A 26,977-nucleotide genomic window follows, 5' to 3' on the forward strand; every position below is an offset into this window, starting at 1 on the left:
GGAATAGCCCAATACAGGATACTATAGCTAAGTCAAGTTCATTAGAGAAAGAGATGTGTCACTGCCACACACATGCTTGTTTTGCAATGCGTTATTTGTCTTTGAGAGATTTAATTTTGTTTCCCCAATTTTAATCAAATATCTGTACATAATGTTTTTAAGCATTTGTTGAAAGAATTAACCTTTTAAATTAAAGGTGGTCTTAACCCTGGAATTATTTTTGGGCCTCATAACTGCTAAATTTTATGTTTATTTGTTGTCTTGTTTAATTGTAACACTTTGGTAGTCCGACGTGTAGGACCTTTTTTTCTTATTTCCCAAAAAAATATTCATCTTTCTTATACATAGAATGATAAAGACTTGATGAATTCATCTGCGAGTCAAATTTGGGCAAAAATGATCATTTTTGGAGAAAATCCCCCCAAAATGTTTTTTTTTTTTTACCCAAATTTTTTGAAGTTTGACCAACTTTGAGAAATTTGCACCAAAAATTATTGAAATTTGGGGAAAGGCTCTTTATATTTTTTTGTGGAAAATTATGCATTTTTCAATGAAAATAAAAAGAAAGTAAAGCTCATATTTTGAATTTGAGTGGAGGATTCGTGACAAAAGGGTAAGCCTTTATACTAATGCCTTATAGCGAGGAGATCAAAGTATGACATTTTCATCATGTTTTAAAGTATCGGTTCTGTAGATATGTGGAATCCTGCATGTTATTTTGCGTGCATTGACAAAAATCAATTATCGATTTCCATTGTTCCATTGAATTCCCCTGCACATCAAAAAAATTAGTTTTGGTGATATTTATTATTTTGGACCAAAAAGTGCCACCTTTTGCTATCCATTAATAAACATGAATATTATATCATCATAAAGATAAATCTACTTAGTGTCTGTTGCAATGTGAAGAAAATAATTTTTAGCATGATCCAGTGAAATGTTCTGAAATTATTTATCAAATAATGTGCCCAAAAAAACTTGAAAAATGTCTTCCATTTCCCATTGAAAATTGAAAAATATACACCTGATTATTAAAGTAAAAAGTGCCACATTTTCCGAAAACTAAATGAATTTATAATTTATGTTATTTGAAAGCAGATATATCAAAGTTTTTATACTGAAGGAAGAAAGTTAAAACAATTTTTTTCCTGTAGTATTTGAAGATCCGTTGAACATAGGTAGAAAAGGTGACTTTTTAATCAAAATGTCTTGTATTAAAAAGACCTTTTGAAAGTGGCATGAGCAGATGCCAGATGCACCAAAGTTTTCCATATATGGTATCCAGAGGGCAGCTATGACCCAAGTTTGGTGGAAGATTAAGGTAATGTATTCCATAGGGGGCATATGGATATATACATGTCTCTTCCACTTTCCACAACTGGATTAACTATCCTAAAAAGTAGATTAGTAATTACCCGATGCATGATGAATGTCCCCATTATATTATAGTTCTTTATTTGCTAGTTAGTTAGTTAGTTGATCTAAATGGCCATTGAAGTAATATACATGACATTTGACATCCTCCCCCCCCAAAAAAAAAAAAATTGTCACGCTTTACCTGTGATCCAATTTGGGTGACAATCAGCAAAGGGGTTAATTTACGTTGAACATGAAATAGCTACCAAATGCAGGGTTAACTATTTTGTCAAAGAGATTCTTACCTTTATTGCATACATAACCAGTAACCACAGTAATATACAACACAACTAATACATGCGTTGTACGAAATAGACACAAGCTTTTACAGCTATATACAAACCTTTAATACCCCTTTAAGGCAAAAAAACCCAAATTACAAAAATGTCCACCTTTTCCTGCAATTATGAGCAAAATTTGTTGATTTTGCCCCTGAAGTGCCCCGTAAAAAAGTCCTGGTGCCACCACAGCAAATGAAACATCCATATATGCAGACAGACATATATGACAGAAATGTGCAGTTTAAAGTTGACATTCTTGAAATGCACCAAAAGTGGGCGGTTTGACAAGTACGTAGTTGTCTGTCAAACCAAAACTACCTTTATTGCAATAATTATGTAAAGATGAAGAAAAAGCACTTAGATGGGAAACCAATGACGCTTATAGCAATTGTCAGATACCCAAATAAAAAGACATGCCATATCACTGCCAAGACATACAAACCTGCACAGACTGTTCATTTCACAGTCCCCTGAGTGACTCCCCATCTGAAATACTTCTTTGGTACACTCTAAGAAATAAAGGTTCTGAAAAGGTTCTCAAGTTGTCCTCTCAGGAGAACCCTTAGAGGTTCTCTGAAGAACCAAAAATGGTTCCAAAACCGTCGAAAATGGCCACAAAAATATGATACAGAATTGTTTTCGGTTCTTTAGAGAACCTTTAACGGTCTCCAAAATTAAAGAACCTTTTGAGAGGTTCAAGAGGAGGGTTCTCCTGTGAGGACAAAAGAGGTTCTATTTAGAACCTTTATTTCTTAGAGTGTAAGGTCATTGTCTCAATCAGCCTCATCTTCTACAAATATTGATATTTTCTTATTTTATTTTCCATTGCCAAACACATACCTCATAAAAAAACTTGTTTATTTGTATACTCGTTAAGGCTAAACAAATTGTTATGTCTCAAAGCCCATGGTAGTTTATTCTATTTCTTTTAAAGATTTTTTTAGAACTAAATTTTGAACTAAGATGTCATTTTCGAGTGTTCAAAAGTACACGGCATAAAATTGTGGTTGATTTACACAATTGAAGCACAAATATCAATTGCTTTATACCTAAGCAATGCAAGTATCGAATCAAGTAACTTTACTTCCAAATTTTTCTCAGAATTTCATGATTTTACGGCACAAAAAAAAAAAAAAAAATTTGCCGTTTCAGCCGACATGGATACGCTAAGGAAAACAAACATGCGCGGGCGCTTTGAGACATAACAATTTTTTTAGCCTAATATATTTATACAAAAAGACAGAATTATTTTGATGTAAAATTTACAAAACTTTTGATTTTATAAATAACACAAAAACATCTTTATTTGTATACTTGTTAATATATTTACACAAAAAGACAATATTTGTACAAATACATGTATAGACAGAATTATTTTGAAGTTAAACTTACAAAACTACTTATAAATAAAACAAAAACCCTGCACCTCTTGTATTCATTTCTCCCATGATATACCATGCATGTACCATATTTTACCATGTCGACCTCTTAATTAATTAGTGCCCAGGATGCTAAAGGGATCTGATTGCAACTTTTGCACAGTATTTTTGTGGCACTTGAGAGCACATTAGATACACCAAATTGCATTCTAAATACAAGGAATGTTCTTCTGATATCAAATATTCTTGGTATTTTGAAATTTGTGGATATAAAACAAATTTTAAGGCCGAAAATTATCAAAAATTGATATTTTTGACATATAACAGTCCTTGAAGTAAACTTTATAAAATAATGACATGTACTTAAAGTGTAAGTAGCTGGAAAAGCCGACCATCATTTGAAAATTTTGACCTTTCGTATTGAAGATATACATTTTCCCCGTCAAAACCTCCCATTTTTAGGTCTTTTGGTGTCTCTGATGTGCTCTCAGGTCCCGCAAAAATACTGTGCAAACGTTGATTTCCGATCCCTTAAGTGAGTCATTAAGTGAATCAAAATGTATAAATATTCCAAAAACAGTAGTGTTAAAAGTGTATCTGAAATCAAAATCCTCATAAAGCGCATTGGGCTTTGTGGAAATGTGCTCAATAATAATAAATAATAATAGTCCTAACCTGGAAAGTTTAGAAGCTGTTTTTTATATAAATTTGATGGAATTTAGTTGTACAAGTTCAACTGAATAGAGGACGCTTTGACAATTGTAACTCCAAAAATAGGTGGCGCTCATGAGGGGAGAGACCCTAATTAGGTCACCCGAAATACTTGTGCTAAGAAACAAATAAGCAAGATTTATTAACAGTAATATATAATATAATGATATATTCATACATATATGTGACATGATCAAGGGGAATGAGTCACATGTCGGCCCTGGTCGAAAATGAGTTTTACACATGTTTCTAAAGAGGACATTTAGAGCTTTCAGAAACTGAAAAGCCCATGTTGATACAACTTTTCTTTGTGAAGTTACGTCAATTTATCAATCGCTGAAAACAATATAAAACAAAAGAATCTTAACATTTTCTTTGCCAATATCTCAAAATCAATATTAGCGACATCAGACTCATTTCCCTTGATCGTGTCACATATTCAGGGCAATAACATCCGCTGAAGATGACAGTTGACCCGGTGCAAGGGCTCCGGTGAGTGCATGTACCAACTTTGATTAGCGTAGAAGTTTAATATTGCTAATTATAAATGAGTTGCTTATTATAATTATATATACATATGTATCATATTACATAGCAAAACATAAACCATATCCCAAAATCCTTTGGTATCTAAGCGGTCCTCATAATGGGCTATTCCATTTGAAATCCACACTACCCCTGTGGAAGTTTTTGAAAATATGTTCCACAGGGGGAGTATGAATTTCAAATGGAATGAACACATTAGGCAGCTCTGTTTTATTTTCATATACCTTCTGAGTATTCAACCAGAGGGAGGATGCATTTCTAATGGAGCTGCCTAATGTGTTCATTCCATTTGAAATTCATACCCCCCCTATATCTTCCACATCTAGGGGTAATATGGATTTTCAATGGAATAGCCCAATGTTCAAAATTATGTTTTTTACACAATTGCAATGTACCTTACTTTAGTAAACTAACATACCCTGCAAAAATCAAGACTTTAGGTGCTGTAGTTATGTCAAAATCCGAGATTTTGAATAAACCGTCTGAACAAGACCTTTTTATGATGGAATATTTGTGGAACGTGTACATGATGTTCATGACAAGGAACACAGTACATACATAACGTGTGGGATAGTCATAACATATTGTATTAAAAGAACCGACTCGAGTCACGTTTGAAGGAGTATGTGGCTTGCATTGATGACATATGCACTGCCAATTTTCTTTGTATTGCCTCATCTGTTTGGGCTCAAATTAAAAGAAAATATAGCTGACAGTAAAAAACTAACATTTGATGGGGAAAACCCAATTCTATTGCTTATGGAAATGTTACCATAAGACTTTTAAGTACTGATTACTAAGTTCAATTATCATATCTAGACAAATGTAACAGGGCTTTACCTGCACCAAAACATCTCTCCAAGTATATTCAAATGACATACCGTAAAAACTTAACTATTGAGCGCTTTTAAAACGTGCAAACATGAAGTGCACCATCCACAAAGGTGCAAAGGGTTTTGAGCAAATCATTGATACACATAGTTGTATACGAACAAGTAAACCTGCAAATGTGTGTCTCAACCCCACTAGCTCAGTTGGTAAAGCGCCGGACTTTGGTGGTACAATTTCATGTTTTCAAAAGCGCTCCGTAGCACATATGCTAACTATCAACTTTTTACAGTATAATTATTACACCAAAACCTCTCACTCCCCTAACAAACATCACACACACACACCATATGCCAAGGTTCTGAACAGAAATATGAGCCATAAAAACATCAACCACTCTAGGTCCTTACCCATATTATACACATCATATAATATCTTTATCATTACGTTTTGTTACCTGGAGAGGTTTGATCATGTCTCACCTCCTTTTTCAACCAAATCGACGGTAATAACTCCTGTAGTGAGGGATCAACATTTAACCACAAATTGCCTCAGGCAAAACTCATTTCCTGGGAACCAAATAAAATTATGATGACATCCTTGTGATCTGGTCAACTCATTGACAGATCAACCTCAGGAGGGAACTCAAGTTTTGATCAATTCTCTCCAGGTAGTGAAACGTAATGTGAAATTTAAATTCACATACTAAGAAATTCATTAAGTTCAATGGGGGAAATATGTTTTGCACATTTGTTACCTCTCTCAACTGGGATGTTCCAGTTGAAATCCATACACCCCTGTATGGAAGACATGACCTTAATCTCCCACTCAGGGGGTATAGGTTTCAAATGAAGTCCCAAATTCAGGTAATCCCATTTGAAAAAAGTTAAAAGCATTAATGTGTGATTTGCTTGATTGTATTTTTACAAATACCCTGTAAAAGACTAAGTTTGTAGTGCTTTAATTGCAGTCAGATTTAAGAGTATCCACAGATTTTATTCTCCAATTCCCTCATAGAGCTCCATGGTTAAACAGCCAAGCGGGTTTTCTTTCATTTATTATGTAATAATTGTTGGCAAATAACAAAATTAAAATTTCACAGAAATCATACATTATGGCTTTAAACAATGTTTATTTGTTACAAATAAAAGGCATTCTGCCTTAATATATTATTTATTTATTTCTTCTTTAACCTGGTACAGGCAATCAGTGGCCAGCACTGTTCTCCCTTGCTGCCCAGGATACAAAACAGACAATATACTAGTCAAAATATTTGTCATTACGTTTCACTACCTGGAGAGAATTGATCAAAAATTGAATTCCCTCCTGAGGTTTTGTATCTGTCAATGAGTTGACCAGATCACAAGGATGTCATTATAGCTAGAGGCAATATATAACACAAATGGGTCAATGAGTTACATAAAAATGACCTTGTGTGGTATTTGGTTCCCCAGGAAGTGAGTTTTGCCTGAGGCAATTTGTGGTTAAATGTTGATCCCTCACTACAAGAGTTATTACCGTTGATTTGGTTGAAAAAGGAGGTGAGACATGATCAAATCTCTCCAGGTAACAAAACGTAATGTAAAAAATTACCAAAAGACAAGTATTGATCCATGTGGATTTTCGATGTCTTTAAAATCAGAAAGAACATAATTTTTATTCATTGATTTTCTGTTACCTATATTTCAGAGATAAGACTTGAACCATTGTTAGTTGTTGCCTGAGATACCATACGAATAAGAATGAAGTTCATCACTTTTTATTTCTTTAGCTTTTATGACTCAATTTTAATTTAATTTTGTTCTATTCTCCCATCCATAGTACTTCGCACAAATGTTTAAAACATTTGCATATTTCAGATAAGTATGTCATCAATCTCTTACAGCTAGAGCCATGCTTCTGGTCCATGTAGATTTTTGATGAGTGTGAATTTATCTATGATTTGTCCACCCTGTGAAAAAGAATTAAGAAGATAATAATAATAGAGATAATGATAAAGATAATAATGAGGTAGATAACAATAAAGATGATAATAATAATAATAATAAAAAACAATAAAGATAATAATAATTAAGATAACAATAAAGATAAAAAATAATAAAGATAACAAAGATAATAATAATGAGATAAAAATCATAATAATAAAGATAACAACAAAGATAATAATAATGAAAAAAATAAGATAAAAATAAAGATAATAATAATAAAGGTAACAGTACAGAATAAAAATATGATATAAATCATAAAAATAAAGATAACAATAAAGATAATAATAAGATAATACCATAAAAACTTGATAGTTAGCTAACCAACTGAGCTAATGGGGTTGAGACACAAATTTGCAGGTTTATTTGTTCGTATACAACTATGTGTATCGATGATTTGCTGAAAACCCTTAACACTTTTGTGGATGGGGCACTTCATGTTTGCATGCTTTAAAAGCGCTCAATAGTAAGCACATATGCTAACCATCAAGCTTTTACGGTAATAAGGTAAACAAAAAAAGATAATCAAAAAGATAACAATAAAGATAATAATAAAAAGATAACTAAAGATAATTATATTATTATCAAAAAAAATATAAGAATTGATCAGAATGTACTGAAGCAAATTTACTGCACCTAAGTGAAATTTTGACATCAACAGTAGTACACTAGAGATGATGTGCAGCATGAATGGGCTATAAAAGTTGACATCCATACACCCACTATGGAAGACATGATCTTAATCTACCAGACAGGGAGGGTGCATTTCAAATGGGGTTACCTGGATGGGTGACTCCATATGACATTATCTACACCCCCTGTGTGAGAGATGAGGGTCATATCATGGAGGTGTATAGATTTCAACTGGAATAGCCCAATGCATTTAAAGATGTAGGAGATGGGTCAGTGGTCCAGTTTTTGTGTCATCTTGTACTTTCTATAAGCTAAAAATTAAATACATGATGCAATTTCCCAAGCATTGCCTGTTGCAGATCACCTCAGAGCACCTTGCAACAGGATTGTGCCATGTATTTTGGATTTGCACGGGTGAAATTGGAAGGAATGAATGAATGAAGGAAGAAAGGAAAAAAGGAAGAAACAAAGAAAGAAACAAAGAAAGAAACAAAGAAAGAAACAAAGAAAGAAACAAAGAAAGAAACAAAGAAAGAAACAAACAAAGAAACAATTAACAAAGAAAAAGTCAGCAAACATTACCTTATCATCTGAAACTTGTTCTGCATGAATATGAGTGGAATTTAAAATAAAGAAGCGTGTATAACCAAAGTCTCTGGTTTGGAATGCAGTGTATGGTTTCGGCGGAAGCAAAAAATGTTGTCCTTCCTTATTTCCCTGTGAAAAGAGGAACAAACAGAAGATGAAAAGAGAATAATGTAATTGATAAGTGAAGTTTTCATACCTTGGAAGTTGAACACCTGTTCAAAATCGATGCTGGTGGAATTCACACTTAATCATCATGCGTGTATACTACACACTGTGTAGCCTTAATCAATAGAGTGGAAAGCTGGGAAAATGATACAACTGTTCTTATTTTGAAACAATTTGAGACAATTTTTGATTAAAATCACAGCATTTTTCTATTGTAGACCCTAAAATTTGACCTTTGACCTTTTTGCCTATAAAAACTGTATGTTGAGGATAGTAAAACTATGTTTTTTTCTGAATTTTTATAATTAGGAATACTAGTATATTGTTATGGATTTGAACCAGATTTGACCAACTTTATATTGTCACCCCTGCAAAAGTGGCCATTTTGGATTTATGCAAATTAGGCACTGCTTGTATTTTCCAGGACTTTGATATGTTTTTGTATGATTTTTTGGGAGGGGGATGCATGTGGTACAATTACTGGTAGATTAACCCACTTTTTTAAAAATGTACAGTGTAATTAAGACTTAATTACATTCTTCGATCTGCAATGGGAACATTCGAACATACATCATATAGCACAAACATAAATCATTTACACCCAAAAATGTATAAAATTGAAGACAAGACTTACCGCAGAGCCTGTGATAATATGCACAGAGCCTGTGATAATATGCACAGGTGCCGTAGGGTTCGTGTATGGGGACATGACATGACTTACCGCAGAGCCTGTGATAATATGCACAGGTGCCTTAGGGTTTGTGTATGGGGCATCCATGCTGCCATTGTAAATCTGAGAGAGAGAGTGAGAAATAAAAGTTCAGTTCAGGCAAAAAGACTATATACATAACAGAATCCTCGCTAAAGCATTATAATAAAGCCATGATTTCTCTGTGATACGGAAAAACAGAAAAATTCACAGAATTAGGGGTTTGGTCATGGAAATTTGAAAATGCCACAAAATGGCACAAAAATAAAACAAAAGAAAAGTGATTTTTAACAGTAATCAACCACTAAACAATCAATTATAGCATTAATTCTAGGCCTATGATGCAAGACAAAATACACTTCTAAAACATGTTTGTTTGAACTTTTCAGTGCTTTATAGTGGAAAACGGAAAATCACGGAAATCGTCCAATTTGTAACATAGATTTTAAATTTTGTGACACAGAGAAATGATGGCTTTACATTATAATGGTTTACCTTGGAAGTACAACGTAATATGAGGATATTTCTGGAAATTACGAAATGCTCTGAGCATGTTTTTAAATAGATTAATTGAGTAAGGCAAAGTACACTGATCTATATGAATTTTATTTAAAGCAAGCAAATCGGACATAATTTTCATAACACATTTCATGGTTGTAGCTAGGATATTTTTAGAGCTGGGTGGCACTTGATGAAAATCTTTCATATTTGGCAATTTTTTTGCCAAAATGGACCAAATTCTTGACTAATTCAATAAAATGGTGCAATTTTGGCCTCTGAGTGGCGGGCTCATGTGCTTAAATTGCAGCTGAGTGGTGGGCTCCAAAACTTGAGTGCCGCCCACCACCACTCACTGTAGCTACATCCCTGATACATTTTTTTATCAATAATCAAATGAGCTAAAATGAAAGCTGAAAAGCAACAGTCACTAATATGTAATTTTGCCAATATTTTGCTCATGTCAATGCATCAATGTTCAGGGTACTTTAATTCTGCATACTTTAGCTTAGACTTCTCCGTAGTCCACTTGCCCATTGTGCATATTCTGGCTATTGCATTTAAGCTTAAAACTCTGATTTAATTAATTTGTGCACAATTGATAGATTTTCACATCTGATCTTTAGTTCAGTCACCGTACTCCCTCTGTTTGTTAGCTTCCCAAGTGGACTACTGACTTTGACTTGCGGTTAACATTTTTAATACAGGACTCTATGGAGCGTTAGGCCAATTTCTGGCCTAACTAAAATTGGTCATGATGTAATGCATCTTTAAATGAATCTGGCTTGTGATTGGTCGCCCAGATCTTGTTATTGTTTAAATCCTCCGGGCACGTGCCATTACCATTAACTATACATGGTACACAACTATCTATGGAATGCTGGCGCTTTTGTGCTGGTAGCGAAAGTTGGTGGATGAATGTACGCATCTAGCGCATATTGTACCACCATCCTTTGTGCTTGTGGTTAGATTTGATTGATAAACAAGTATGATTGACAGTGTGTTTTAGAGAACGAAGTCCCGAGGCACATAGTCGAATAGTCGAATATTTTAATTGGGCCTTCGCGAATAAACTGGTAGATTCCAAAATCAGAATTGTTCAGTATTAAAGTGAGCCATTATTCAAGATATGTTGCATTCAATAACATAAGTATACTTACTTTTATTATTATTTTATTATTATTAACGAATACTTATATGGCGCTCTACAGAGATCACAGCGCCTTACAATAATACAAAATTACAAACAAACCAAGAAGCAAAAATCAAAAAGAAGCACATAATAAACAAATCCCTAAACTTTAGGGAATAAATGGGTTTTCAGATGGCGTTTGAAGATTTGGACGGACGCCGTCTCTCTGATGCCAACAGGAAGCTGGTTCCAAAGATATGGGCCAACCACGTGAAATGCTTTGTCACCAGCCGTACGCTTTATGACCATTTTACTATTAATTATAATACACATCAGTATAATTTTGAGCTCCAACAGGATGCGTTCATCATGATTAATAATATATAATAACATATTTTTATTTAAATCCAAATTCGACTATGGCATAGTCTAACTTTAGCTTTAAAACTTAGTCAAAATGTTTTTATTATGTGTTATATTATGTTCCACCCTCTAATTTGTATAATTGCATAAATAATGAGCTAATTTGCATAAATTCAAAAAGAATGTGACTAACCTTGTTATTATATATGGGCCACATCCTTTCATAGTTGTGTTCATGAGCCCCGATATATAAATCAACACCTAAAAAAACAAAATCAAGAAGAATGATAATCACAATGTATAGCTGAAACCTGATCTGATCCACTCAGGCCAAAGTCGGAAATGTTAACAAATGAGTTACTACCATTACTAACTTGCTCAGTAACTACACCTACTCAGACGATGGTGGACGACATTATTCATGTGGCAACAGCCAATATCGTAAACAAAACAGACAATATGACGGCAACACTGCCTGGACATTGGACACCCCGTGCCGAGTTGTGTTTTTAGCTCTATTGGCCCCTTTACAGAAAAAAAAACCGCACAAAATATATTTCTCAGTGAATGTACATTTTCACATAAAAATAAATATTTTTGGATTCAAAATGAATGTGAAGAAGAGTGGGACTCGATCTCGGGACCCTATGCGTGGCAGGCGAAAACTTTACCATTACACCACGCTAACCGTGATACACAGTGGGGGAAATTTTAAGTATATATATCATAAACATACTGTGCGTTATTCATACAAAACATTCAAAAAACAGTACTTACAATGAGGTTCACTGTCGAACCTCAACGGATTTAGACTGATAAAATAGTACTTAATAACATGCATACAGTTTTGGAATAATTTGAGACATTTTTGTGTTTACGTGTAAAACCAATGACGACGTCAAAATTCAGTCAATCTTGGCGGCCCCCCCCTACACCTCATGAAGTTGAATCCCAAGGTCTCTTTGAATACTTGGTTGCAAAACCTTTTATATGTACATTTTCTTATGCCTTTTAATGATTTTTCTCCTCTCTTTTTGCCTATATCTCGGTTTCATTATTGCTGACTTTAGCCTGATTGGACCAGATCTGGTCACATACGTAACATGATCCATGATCTGATGCACTCAGATCAAAGTTCGCAATAATGAAATAGACAAATACACAAAATAAGGAGCAAAAATACAATAAAGAGATAATAAAATGAAAGTGTAAAAAGTTCATAACTTCACAACCAAGTATGCCAGGGATGTGGGGATTTCAACTTCAGTAAGGCGAGGCATCCAAGCAAATCCCTTATGCATTAGGGATATATTCCTTTACAAATCCCTAAAGAGAAATACTTAATATTTTTGCAGAAATTGTGTTGGTTGATATGGGTATGGATGGTGACTGGAAGGCTTTGAATCCAAGATTCCTTTCCATGTCTCTAACGCATTAGGGGTTTGACCACAGGATTTCCCATACGAAATAGGGTTTTGTTTGGATGCGTTGTCATATGTAATCAGCAAGTTGAAATTGGTAACAATATAATAATTTCAACTTTCATTCGAGCATATCGTATGTCAAATATAAAAAACAAACAATTTAAGCATAGCACGGAATAAGGGCTCGCATATGATTTCCATGACTATGCATTTGACACAAAACTAAATATAGCAGCAGCATTCATCATGCTGTATCACGTACCTTACCAACCTTGAAGTTCATCAGTTGTTGCATTTAAGCAGTAGGGTATGATTTCGATAAAACAAGACAACAACCAATTATCCAAACCAACACTATTTTGATTTTTAGCCTGTGTGCTCTATCTTCTCCTCTTTTTATATAACAAATGCAATATTTAGGAAGTCACTTTTGTGTGTGCATGTCATGTCATGAAACTATCGTAGCCATGAACCTATCTACATGTATAACCATAAATACCGGTACACACATGCACAAAGGGTGGCTGATGAGGGGAAGCCTCCTTCAACAAAACTGAATGCCCTGGACACTACTGGTCATCTAACAGCATTTCTGATTGGTTGATAACTTGAAATACTTATTTAAATTACCAATTACAACTAGGCTTTAAACTATTTATGGTCAACTTGCATATGCAGATGATCTTATTAATACCCTCCTTGACTGGTTCAAAATTAGACACAATATTCATTTTGGCCAATCGGCAGGTTGTTCTCATGGGGTTAACATTCTGTTATGCCACTCCTGTCACACAGCCCTTTTATTCACGGAATAAAGCACAATAAAACAAAAATTCATACAAAAAGAACACGCAAATGTTTTTTGTAAATTGAGACAGCTAATGGCACTTACCATATTTGTAGAAAAGGTCTTCATATGCTGTTCTTACCTGCATAAAAACAGATTGAGAAATAAAAATTGTAAAGTATATTATAATGAAAGACAAAGATAAAAAGACTAGTTTGCGTCTGACGTCATCTGTCAATCAAACTCGAGCACGGTTTGTTTACAAATGTCGTGATGATATGAGTTGCTGAACACGGCGGTAAAACCGGGCGCTTTATTGTTAATTTTGCACCATCAGACATACAAACCATCTCAAAAGTTAGGTCTTTTATAGTAGGAAACTTTTTTTCGCGAAGGCACCATGTCAACAATGCCTAGAAAAGTTGCTTTTTGCCTGGTAAAAGTACGTAATTTTTCGCCATTAACTGCTATTCCTTTTCTCCGATCGGCACCAGATAAATCGACCTTCCTTGTACGCGCTATTAACCAGTGCCTCATGGAAGAACAGATACCTTAAAACATCCACTGAATGAGTAACCCAGGCAAAAGAAGAAATAAAACAAACAAACAAACAAACCAATCAAGAATCGTAGAGAATTTGATTGACACTGACGTCAGACGCAAACTAATCTTTTTATCTCTGTCTTCAATTATAAACATCCAGACTACAGTCTATAATATCGAATTGATTAATTCGAAATTAAACAATTCATTGATGTTTGTACTGGGTAGTAGCCATTACTGCCAGTAGACAGGAAGTCTAGAAAGTTGACCTCAACGCTGTGGGAGTCTTCCTGTGCTTTTGAATGGGACAGTAGTAACCTTCGCCAATTTTTAGACCAAAATTTTAGATTTTTCAGATTTTTTTCTATGTTTGTGAGAGCATAACAAAACTATCCGTCGATGGATTATTATTTTCGTCGGTAAATATTTTTTAAATTAAGTTTTTCATAACATATTAAAAAGGCAGAGACCCTTGCTGTATAATAAATTAGCTAGATAAGTTTTGAGTAACCTTGGTGAAAATTATCAAAAAAGTGCCTATTCTTTTGTGTGTGTATGGTCCATCACCTGTCACTTGGTAGTCTTGTAACATGTCTAATGGTGCTGCCCATGGCCACTCAATGAATTGTTTAATTCGAATTAATCAATTCGATATTATAGACTGGACTATGGGATACCATGATATACTATTTAGGCAATACAAACAAATTAGTTCGAATTAATCACATCTTTCGATCGACCATCAATGCTTGGTCGGTCCTTATTATTTATGAAATCAATCAACTGACCATTATTAATTGTGATGACATATAAATCTTTGCCTCTATTGATATTGAAAAGTATAAATTTAGCGTTAATTCTGATTAATTATTTGTTAGTTCATTAAGGGATCTAAAATGAGCGTTTATGGCGTTTCGACAGTATTTTTTGTGGGACATGAGAGCATCTCAGACGTATCGAATTGCATTCTGAATACGAAGCATGTCTTTCTGATATCCAATATTTTTCATTTTTTGAAAATCACGATATAATACAAATTTTATGACAAAATATAAAAAATTGATATTTTTCAAATTTTTGATATATAACAGTCCTCGGTAAATTTCATAAATCTAATGATATATTCTTAAAGTGTATGTAGCTGGGAGGAAAAAGCCAGCGATCAATTGAAAATTTTGACCTTTCATATTGAAGATATGGATTTTTTCCCCAAAAGACCTAATTTTTTGTGTGTTTTGGGAAAAAAATCCATATCTTCAATACGAAAGGTCAAAATTTTCAATTGATTGTCGGCTTTTCATCCCACCTACATACACTTTAAGTATAAATCATCAGATTTATAAAGTTTACTTTAGTACTGTAAAATATCAAAATATCAATTTTTAATGATTTGCCATAAAATGTGTATTACGCTATAATTTCAAAAAATCAAAATTATTTGATATCAGAAGGACATTCTTCGTATTCAGAATGCAATTGACAGGTCTGATGTGCTCTCATGTCCCACAATAAATACTGTTCAAACGTTCATACCCCAGCCCTTAATAGCATGCATCGAAACAGCATTGATGGTCGATCCAAAGATCAAACAAATTTGTTTGTGGTGCCTTATATAAGAAACGCTGTACTTCTCCAGATTTAGCCCTCTTCACACGGATGTTGACTGCAGACGACAAGTTCCAAATCTTCTTTAATAATTCAAAATTTCTTTTTATAATATTGTACATTTTTGCAAATATAAGAATGCATGGGGAAGAGGCAGAGGATAATTTAAGCACTTCCCACCACGCCACTGTGTTGACTTGCGGTTAGCACAGCTGTGTGAGTGAACATGACACCACTGCTCGCACATTGCATTGACGGGCATGGTTAAATTTGAATTTGGACTGATATATTTACAATAAAAACGCATTCAAAATGCTAGTCGATTTCACATTTTATGTTACCTACGTACAGAAGGTGTGAATTATCCTTTATGCATACATCACTTTTGTTCTGAAATCGACCAAGTAATAATGACACACGCACAATTCTTAAACAACATCTTTTGCACAGAATTCAATGGGATTTGAAAAGTAAAGTGGCAGTTGAAACTCTAGTGATAACACATTTGCAGTGCATGATGGGGCTTCCTTAAATCATCCTCTGGGGAAGAGGCTTACACATTTTACACTGGAACACAGAAACATTCAAAGTTTACCAACTAGCCCATTACACAAGATCAAATTAATGCTTGACAGTAATTGTTAATTACATCAATATACAGAAGACTACCAGACTTGAGCCAAGTTTATCAAGGATATAGTCTGTGTAGCTCAGAGGTTAGCGCGTCCGCCTGACAAGAAAAAGGTCTGGGGTTCAAGTCCCCACACAGGAAGAAATTGTCCAGAGTTTTTTCTCTGGTTTATCTACCTATGCATGTTATATTTCCATTGTGCTGTGTGATGCATGGTTCTACTTTCCCCCGTATATTCCACCACACTAAAAATCCATACATCCTCTATGGAAAGCATTAACTTAATCTCTTACACAGGAGCTCACATAGGGTGCAGATTCAAATGGAGTCACTTATTCAAGTAACCCCATTTGAAATTAACACTCTGTGTAGGAGATTAAGGTCATGTCTTCCATAGGGGGTGTGTGGATTTCAAATGGAATAGCCCATGTGAAAGTGATTGACAGACCTCTTAATAAGGCCTAAAAAATTGTTTGATTGGTTTAACCCGACCGACCCTAAAAGTAGGCCCGACCCTAACTTTTTTTCGCAAAACAAAAAATAATAAAATTTAAAAAAATTAATAAAAATTAATTAATTTTAAAAAAAAGAGAAGAAAAAAGTTCCAAAGCCTTTATCAAACGAAATTTACAGCTTAAAAAGTAAAAAAAAAATTTCGACCTACAATGTACCTACCCTATTTTTTGTTATTCCAATCAAACAATTTTTAGGCCTTATGAACACAGATTTCCTTCAAATCCCTTTTATGCAAAATGAAATATAACACATTACTGAAATGTCATGCAAAGACTTGGATCAAACCAATGTGTACAAGGAATTCCATCCAAGCTTCACAAACCACGACTCTCCTCATGAATTAACCCTCACATTATGTGTACTTACTATGCCAGCTAGTTCATTGCAGTCAAACCATTTGACAAAACCGCAATACATAGGCTTATGACCCATGGCGATGATCCAGGGATGCTTGGCTCTGTTCTCAGGTTTGGTGGCTTCCTGAAACAGACAAGAAAGAAATGGCTCAATAAAGAGTGCCGAGAGCTGACGAGTACTTTTGATAACTTTCTATTTTAATTCTGTCATTAAATCCACAGATCTAATAGCGCAATTGGGCTATTCAATTTAAAATTCACACTACCCCTGCATAAGTTTTGATTTAGCTAAAGCCTTCCACAGAGGGAGTATAAGTTTTGAATAGAATAGACAATTGGGTAAGTTCCATTTGAAATACTCCCTCCAGTTGTGGAAGATATAGGTAAAGCCATAATTCTGGGGGAGTATGGGTTTCAAGATGACAAACCCTTACCAATTACATTTGAAAAACATACTCCCTCTATGGAAGATATTTCCAAAATCTTCCACAGGGGTAGTGTGAATTTTAAATGGAATAGCCCACATGAGATCATTGCGCTTTACAGAATGTCGCTGACCACCATGGCTCGAGACGCACCCTATACCATTTAGCAACATTCAGAGATGCATCTCAATAATACAGACGCAGTACCTTAACCAACTTACATGTAGAATAACCATTGCAGCCAAGATCAGCTCTCCAAGGGCAGGAGGGGTACTCTGTATACCTTGCACTATCGGCTCTCCCTTTTTCAAGCTCTTTCCATTCTAGAGACCCACCATCAATTTTTTTCTGTTCCGGATACCCGATTTGAAGTTCCTTTTGGCAAAATTTTCCTCCAAATGTGCTTATGTTAGCCTCAAATTTGAGATCCCAGTACTTATTTCTGAGAATGTTTGGAAATTTTCGCCAAACCACACTGAACAAAGATCCATTTTTAATTTCAAAACCCCAGTTTGTCCCCAAACTCAGGTACTGAGCAGCCATTTTTAAAATCTGGGTGGTATTTATCTAGCAAAAAATTATTTCACCACTACCCCATGGCTCATTTTTTTCATGAGAACAGAATGATGACACAACGGCAGGGGTTCGAAACTTGTGCCACCACATATCAAGGTCTGGCACCTTACTGATTGAGTTAATTGGACTGCCTTGGCTTCAACCTATGTGTATCGGGGATTCGGGGGGGGGGGGGTACTCAGTACAAATAACCATACAGGGGCGTACTGCAAACATGGCTAGCATTTCAACCTTTTGGTATATCAATGACCTCTTTTACTATAGGCCAATTTTAGTACATGACTGGCTACTTTTTTCATCATTCTTTTGCGTATCACTTGTTGGGGGTGAAATTGTACCAATTAATGCATGCATACTGAGATGTTGATGCATCTAATGCACAAGCCTCGAAGGGGGAGTGCATTAGACGCATCAATATCTCAGTACAAGCATTTATTAACCTATTTCATACACAACTAAAAAATCCTGTGATTTTTGAAATTTTTATAACAAAATTGTCAGTAAAAATGTTGGAAAATGCAAACAAATATAAATGCATTCACCCGCAAGAAAAATGAACGCGCCAAAAGCATTGCGTGTACTACGCGGATTGCACACCCGTGCAATTATACAATATTTATGCACAGCTAGTAATTTACTAACGCTTGCTCTGATTGGTTCTCACTATATATGAGTGTATGAATAATATATAGTATATGGATGGGTCAATTCAACATTCCTACCCCAAGCCAAACATGAGTACCACAAGCCTGGATCATTTACTGTTTAGTCATTAGATAATACACCTATTTGTTATCCAAAATGAAATGTTTTCACTTAAAAATGTGGAAAATAGCCACTTTCATATTTACCATTTTGAACCAATCACTTGCATCTCTCACATTTTTTTTTACATTTCCAGAATTTTTTTATGGCACCCATTTCTGGATTTCTGAAATTTTCCGGAAAAATTATATCTGCTTTTAAGAGTTGAATTAAGTATAACAGAGATATATTCCTTAGACCTAAAAAAGAGTTGTATCTCCCTTAAAGCTCCAAAGTGAGGGTTGGTCGGCTGGTAAATTGAGCCTTTTTGGGTCGGTCAAAAAGTGCAAAATAAATTTCTTTAGGCCTTACCTGGAGGTCTTTTTGTAGCCATGCCATCTGATTCTTAATCACATCTTGCCCATATTCCAAGTAAAAATTGACTTCTGTTGAAAACGATATGATATGAGCTGTACCAATGTTCCAACTGCGTGTAGAAGAAAATATCACAAGAAACAGGATTAGAAATTTAAGAAAAAAAAATATTTGTATGTCTCAAATCTTGCAAAGATTTTAAAATCTAAAATCCAGTGCGGAATGATTTTTCCCCTTCCCCAAAAATCAAACTCAGTCAAAATAAGCATGATAAAAGTTAAGATGTGCTTCAAAACACATAATGAAATAATTATTTTCACACTTCTAAAAACAAAAACAAAATGCTTTAAGACATGATTTTTTACCAATATTTTTGTAAAAAAAGGATAAAATTAGTTGGCCAATTAATTTGAACGTGGAAATTTGTGAAAACAATGCTTGCGAGTTTCATTATTCAAGTGTGAACAGAAGAACACACGTTCGTGTATCCCCTGTTACCCCGTATACACAAACCAGCGGGACTTATTCTTGAGAAACATTTTCCTATAATAATAATAATAATAATAATAATACATGACAATTCTAAAGCGCTAGTGTACAACTAGATCACTGAATAGGCCTTTAAAACATCCCTCCACCGCACACAAAGCAGCGCACATAGGACTTATTCTTGAGAAACACTTACCTATACCATAAAATATCTACTTCTTCATAGCCTCCCCCATACTCAAACCATAAATTCTGTGATTCTTCATTCATAACCCCCCCACACACACACACCAATCCGACACACACCGACTTATTCTTGAAAAACATTTACCTTCATATACCATAAACACTACTTCTTCATATATAGCCCCCCCCACACACACACACACACCCCACCCACATCCCTGCATGACTTATTCTTGAGAAACACTTACCCATACCATAAACTCTCTACTTCTTCATACATAGCCCCCACCCCCCCACACACACACACACCCCACCCCACCCACACACACCTGCAGAACTTATTCTTGAGAAACACTTACCTATACCATAAACTCTGTACTTCTTCATACATAGGCATGGTAAAACGGTTCTTGTAATTGGAGAAGTTGCTGTGGACAAAACAAAAAATTTGGACATTCTATAAGCAATCCTGCACATTTTTTAAAGAATCTCATAATTGGAATACACCTGGGTTGCATATGTCCCATTTGACAGCTGAAAATATGCATTGTAACATGCACACTGGACACCATCAAATCAATAACTGTCAGCACCAAGTGTACAAATATCCGATACGTGGTGTTTTCACTTTTTTGTGATTTCTCCATAAGGCCTAAAAATCTGTTTGATTGGTGTAACCCGACCAACCCTAAAAGTAGGCCCGACCCTGACTTGACATGATCCTTGAATGAAAAAAGAAAACCCACACTGTAAGTTTCATCAGTTCAATTGGACTATTCCATTTCAATTCCACACTACCCCTGTGGAAGATTTTGGAAATATCTTCCATCAAGGGAGTATGTTTTTCAAATGTAATTGGTCAGGGTTAGTCGTTTTGAACCCACAGCATTATGACTTTACCTATATCTTCCACAACTGGAGTGAGTATTTCAAATGGAAGTTAACCAATTGTCTATTGCATTCAAAACTCATACTCCCTCTGTGGAAGACTTGAGCTAAATCTGCTACAGGGGTAGTGTGGATTTTAAATGGAATAGTCCGATTGAACTGGTGTCTGTCATGCTGTCTGTAAACACTTACAATACATGTACTTTGTCCATCTAGGGATGGGCTCAAATTCATCCCTGACACGGTTTGTCTGTCTTAAAAAAATTGGACTTATATAGCACATTTTTTCAGAGGATTCAAAGCGCTGTAATTTTGCTGTCTCAATGTGGCGTATGAACTCATCACTGACCCTGGTATTGTCTGTCTGTCTGTTTGTTTGCTACACTTACTAGGCATTTTCATGGTTCCTAGGACATGTCATATAAGGTACATAGGCAACCACTGTTTCAATCTGGTGTATAAACTCATCACCAACCCTTGCATTGTCTGTTGGTCTGTCTTTCTGTTTGTTTGCTACACTTACTATGCATTTTCATGGTTCCTAGGACATGTCATATAAGGTACATAGGCAACCACTGTTTCAATCTGGTGTATAAACTCATCACCAACCCTGGCATTGTCTGTTGGTCTGTCTGTCTGTCTTTATGTTTGTTTGCTACACTTACTATGCATTTTAATGGTTACCAGGACATGTCATATAAGGTACATAGGCAGCCGCTGTTTCAATCTGACGCATAAACACATCACCAACCCTGGCATTGTCTGTTGGTCTGTCTGTGTGTCTGTCTTTCTGTTTGTTTGCTACACTTACTATGCATTTTCATGGTTACCAGGACATGACATATAAGGTACATAGGCAGCCGCTGTCTCAATCTGACGCATAAACTCATCACCAACAGTACCATTGTCTGTTGGTCTGTCTGTCTGTCTTTATGTTTGTTTGCTATACTTACTAGGCATTTTCATGGTTACCAGGACATGTCATATAAGGTACATAGGCAGCCACTGTCTCAATCTGACGCATAAACTCATCACCAACCCTGGCATTGTCTGTTGGTCTGTCTGTGTGTCTGTCTTTCTGTTTGTTTGCTACACTTACTATGCATTTTCATGGTTACCAGGACATGACATATAAGGTACATAGGCAGCCGCTGTCTCAATCTGACGCATAAACTCATCACCAACAGTACCATTGTCTGTTGGTCTGTCTGTATGTTTGTTTGCTATACTTACTAGGCATTTTCATGGTTACCAGGACATGTCATATAAGGTACATAGGCAGCCACTGTCTCAATCTGACGCATAAACTCATCACCAACCCTGGCATTGTCTGTTGGTCTGTCTGTGTGTCTGTCTTTCTGTTTGTTTGCTACACTTACTATGCATTTTCATGGTTACCAGGACATGTCATATAAGGTACATAGGCAGCCGCTGTCTCAATCTGACGCATAAACTCATTACCAACCCTGGCATTGTCTGTTGGTCTGTCTGTCTGTCTTTATGTTTGTTTGCTACACTTACTATGCATTTTCATGGTTACCAGGACATGTCATATAAGGTACATAGGCAGCCGCTGTCTCAATCTGACGCATAAACTCATCACCAACCCTGGCATTGTCTGTTGGTCTGTCTGTCTGTCTTTATGTTTGTTTGCTACACTTACTATGCATTTTCATGGTTACCAGGACATGTCATATAAGGTACATAGGCAGCCGCTGTCTCGATCTGACGCATAAACTCATCACCAACCCTGGCATTGTCTGTTGGTCTGTCTGTGTGTCTGTCTTTCTGTTTGTTTGCTATACTTACTAGGCATTTTCATGGTTACCAGGACATGTCATATAAGGTACATAGGCAGCCGCTGTCTGAATCTGTCGCATAAACTCATCACCAACCCTGGCATTGTCTGTTGGTCTGTCTGTGTGTCTGTCTGTTTGCTATACTTACTAGGCATTTTCATGGTTACCAGGACATGTCATATAAGGTACATAGGCAGCCGCTGTCTCAATCTGACGTATAAACTCATCACCAACCCTGGCATTGTCTGTTGGTCTGTCTGTGTGTCTGTCTGTTTGCTATACTTACTAGGCATTTTCATGGTTCCCAGGACATGTCATATAAGGTACATAGGCAGCTGCTGTCTCAATCTGATGCATAAACTCATCACCCACCCTGGCATTGTCTGTTGGTCTGTCTGTCTGTCTTTATGTTTGTTTGCTACACTTACTAGGCATTTTCATGGTTACCAGGACATGTCATATAAGGTACATAGGCAGCCGCTGTCTCAATCTGACGCATAAACTCATCACCAACCCTGGCATTGTCTGTTAGTCAGTCTGTCTTTATGTTTGTTTGCTACACTTACTATGCATTTTCATGGTTACCAGGACATGTCATATAAGGTACATAGGCAGCCGCTGTCTCAATCTGATGCATAAACTCATCACCAACCCTGGCATTGTCTGTTGGTCTGTCTGTCTGTCTTTATGTTTGTTTGCTACACTTACTATGCATTTTCATGGTTACCAGGACATGTCATATAAGGTACATAGGCAGCCGCTGTCTCGATCTGACGCATAAACTCATCACCAACCCTGGCATTGTCTGTTAGTCTGTCTGTCTGTCTTTATGTTTGTTTGCTACACTTACTAGGCATTTTCATGGTTACCAGGACATGTCATATAAGGTACATAGGCAGCCGCTGTCTCGATCTGACGCATAAACTCATCACCAACCCTGCCATTGTTATTCTCCATGTCATATGCAAAATCACCTACAAGAAGAACAAAATTAATTTACGATCACTTAAGTATACTGCCGTTTGCCGAGTCCACTTTATTTGGGTATAAAGAATACTGTAACACCCTTTATTTCTATTCTATTATGGCAAAAAAATAGTGAGATTTGAAAAGAAAAAATCATTCCCTTCCCAAATATTTAAAGCTATAGATAGCGCATGCACGTGTATCCACATCATAATAGTGACAGTGTGCGGCGTGGAAAAAATTGTGCTAATTATCTCAGTCCAGTTTGTTTTTACCGAATTTAGGTGGGGGAAGAAGGGAATAAAATACATTCCCCACTGAATTTTAAAATCTTCGCAAGCTATGAAACATGCTACTTTTTTGGCCTTACAAAATGCATACTACACCCACATGGTCACACCAAAAAATTTGCACTGAGATTTGTCCCAATTGTTTCAAGTGAGGGTATATTATTCGATGTACTCTGGGCAAAACAAGATTTTTTTTAATTCCAAAAAATTAGTGCTGTATTTTTCTGGAATAGGGAGCAAGTCCTGCTTTATAATTTCTCTGTGCATACTTTGTGCCCAGATTTCCCCCATAGAGATTGTACAGTGAATGGGCTAGCTAAAATCCATACACTCCCTTGCACATAATCTTGCACAACGGGAGTGTTAAATTCAAACAGGGTTACCTATAAATGGGTGACTCCATTTGAAATCTACACTCCTTGTGTGGGAGATTAAGATTACGTCTTTGATAGTGTGTGTATAGCCCAATCAATTTGACTTGACTTGAGATATTATAAGAATTGACTTGACTCAACCATGACACTCACTGGGTACGCCTTTTTTACTCAGGCTTTTTTGTACATGGGCTAGCTATTCCATTTGAAATCCATACACCCCTGTGGAAAACAGGACCTTAATCTCCCACACAGGGGTGTAGCTTTCAAATAGATTCACCCATTCAGGTAACACCATTTGAAATTCACACTCCCTGTGTAGAAGATTAAGGTCATGTCTTTCATAGGGGGTGTATGGATTTCAACTGGAATATCCCAAGTCTTTGTATACTAACCCACATGTAGTATAGCATCATACATTCCACTTTGTGCCTCTACCTGTAGTCTTCCAAGTGACTGTGCATTTTCGTTTCCCATGTCACCGTATACTGCAAGACGTATACCACCTACAGGAGTGGGATCAGATGGTAACGCTCGAAAGTAGAATACAGAACTCCAACCGTATGAACTGCCGCACCGATACACTGGAATGATATAAAGAAAGTCAAATTTCCCATTGTGATTAAATTAAACAAATTAAGAAAACAATTCAGCCTGACCCTGCAGTTATTGTATTTGGTTGCATTCAAAAACATTCAGTTGCATTCAATTGTATTGAATGAATGCATTCAAGTGTAACAGGAGACTGAATGGAATTAATGTGGTATTAGCATTTGCATTTGAATGCATTTGGAGGTCATTTAAATATTTTGATCATATTGAAGACAACTTGAATGCTAATATGCATTCAGAATGCATTCAACAACAAAAGCTAAGCAAGAGGACCTTATGGTTGTGGTCATAGACGTTAAATGAAACAGGAATGCATTCAAGTTTTGTATAAAGGGAAACATTGATCCCCTTCCTCAGAAATCTGTTGTCCCCATTTAATTTGGAAGAATCCAAAAAGTATTTATTTTGTGATTGATGTAAAAAAGTCCAATTTTATTGGTACAAGTATCCTCTTTACAGACAAGCCAAATTTTTTTACCCGAAAAATATTCCTACTTTGGATATCCCATACCTCACAAAAAAGCCTGGCTATAAAGGCATGGACACAAAAAGCACTTACTATACAGTAATCCAGGCATTAGGTTGGTCAGTGTTACTCTATGTATATATTGTGTATGTTTCTCGGGCCCTCCATCAACAAACTTAGTTCTGCTACCATAGGCCGTCATGGTCATGTTCTCCACCTGGAATCCGAATTCTACCGTTGATTCTTTGGTGTCGTTGAATGTGCTCCATGTGACCATCATCTGAGTTGGGTCACCTGAGGAAAAAGCAAGTAAATTGGCTGTTTTATTTGTATGTGCAGTGGCGTGTGCATTTGTTTTTACCAGCAATCAGGGATCGACTTATACAAAAATTATTCTCACCAACCGGGAACTTCCAAAAAATGAGGATGTGTCCCCGTTTGGAGCTATTGCTATAGCCCCCTTCACCAATTCTTGACTAGGAACTATAAAAATGGCATTATTACAACCGAGCATGCGGCCACTATTTTCAATCATAACTTTGACCTGTGTGTTGACCTTTGTTCTTGAATATGGCCAGATCCAGAGTGCCAGGAGTTAACATCTTAAATATGTTATAGGACCATAAAAGGAAGCTCAAACCTTGGATTGGCAGAGTCCTGGGGATGCACATTATGAACTCCCATATACTGGACTAAATTTGCTGTTTTATTTGTATGTGCAGTGGCGTGTGCATTTGTTTTTACCAGCAATCAGGGATCGACTTATACAAAAATTATTCTCACCAACCGGGAACTTCCAAAAAATGAGGATGTGTCCCCGTTTGGAGCTATTGCTATAGCCCCCTTCACTAATTCTTGACTAGGAACTATAAAAATGGCATTATTACAACCGAGCATGCGGCCACTATTTTCGATCATAACTTTGACCTGTGTGTTGACCTTTGTTCTTGAATATGGCCAGATCCAGAGTGCCAGGAGTTAACATCTTAAATATGTTATAGGACCATAAAAGGAAGCTCAAACCTTGGATTGGCAGAGTCCTGGGGATGCACATTATGAACCCCCATATACTGGACTACATGGAGTTCAGTTTCAACACAAGTTAGACACCCCACACAAATTGGTTTGATCTTGGGATCGACCCTTGATGAAACTTCATTGCTTGTAATCAATGAACTATATCAACCAACAAATCAGAATTAATGATAAATTTGTTTTAGTCAATACATTATATACCAATATTCAATGTTATCATCTAAGGGAACAAACCAAAAGATCGATGACGTTCCTGGGTAAAAATACTCGATTACTTTGTAAAAAAAAACATTGGTCTGAAGAATGTGTCATTATTATTATTATGTCAAAATTTTTAACATTTTATTATTACGTTTCTGGCAGGGAGGAAGGGGGCGGGCTGAGAATGAAACTAGTTACGTTTATAGGACGTTATCGATCTTTTGGTTTGTTCCCTAACTGGTATTTCATATTAAAATAATAAGGATCGACCAAGCATCGACAGTCCATTAACGATCAAAGAAATTGGCTCCATTGCCTTAACTTACCAGTAGCTGACAAATGTACTTGTTCTGGTTGCAGCCATATTGGATCCCATGCTGTTACCATGGAAACCAAACCCAATGTGCATATCAGTACAGACCTCATTTCTATCTTGCAAACACCTGAAAAAGATA

General features: G+C 35.9%; 1 protein-coding gene across 1 annotated transcript in view; it reads right to left on the reverse strand.

Moving 5' to 3' along the window:
• Positions 1–2,998: 2,998 nt before the first annotated feature.
• The window catches only part of LOC140146117 (acid phosphatase type 7-like), an 83,537-nt gene continuing 59,558 nt past the window's right edge, over positions 2,999–26,977 (reverse strand). The window contains exons 3-14 of the mRNA XM_072167866.1: positions 26,849–26,965; positions 25,380–25,580; positions 24,604–24,792; positions 23,429–23,552; positions 20,251–20,319; positions 19,214–19,328; positions 17,107–17,220; positions 13,551–13,587; positions 11,428–11,495; positions 9,254–9,325; positions 8,362–8,496; positions 2,999–7,112 (exon numbers count right to left, since the gene is read on the reverse strand). Of these exons, the coding sequence (XP_072023967.1) occupies positions 7,047–7,112; positions 8,362–8,496; positions 9,254–9,325; positions 11,428–11,495; positions 13,551–13,587; positions 17,107–17,220; positions 19,214–19,328; positions 20,251–20,319; positions 23,429–23,552; positions 24,604–24,792; positions 25,380–25,580; positions 26,849–26,965 (1,307 nt within the window). The 3' untranslated portion in view covers positions 2,999–7,046. The remainder of the gene's footprint in view (positions 7,113–8,361; positions 8,497–9,253; positions 9,326–11,427; positions 11,496–13,550; positions 13,588–17,106; positions 17,221–19,213; positions 19,329–20,250; positions 20,320–23,428; positions 23,553–24,603; positions 24,793–25,379; positions 25,581–26,848; positions 26,966–26,977) is intronic.

This window comes from Amphiura filiformis, chromosome 2 (assembly GCF_039555335.1).
Source record: "Amphiura filiformis chromosome 2, Afil_fr2py, whole genome shotgun sequence".
Lineage (NCBI taxonomy): Eukaryota > Metazoa > Echinodermata > Ophiuroidea > Amphilepidida > Amphiuridae > Amphiura > Amphiura filiformis.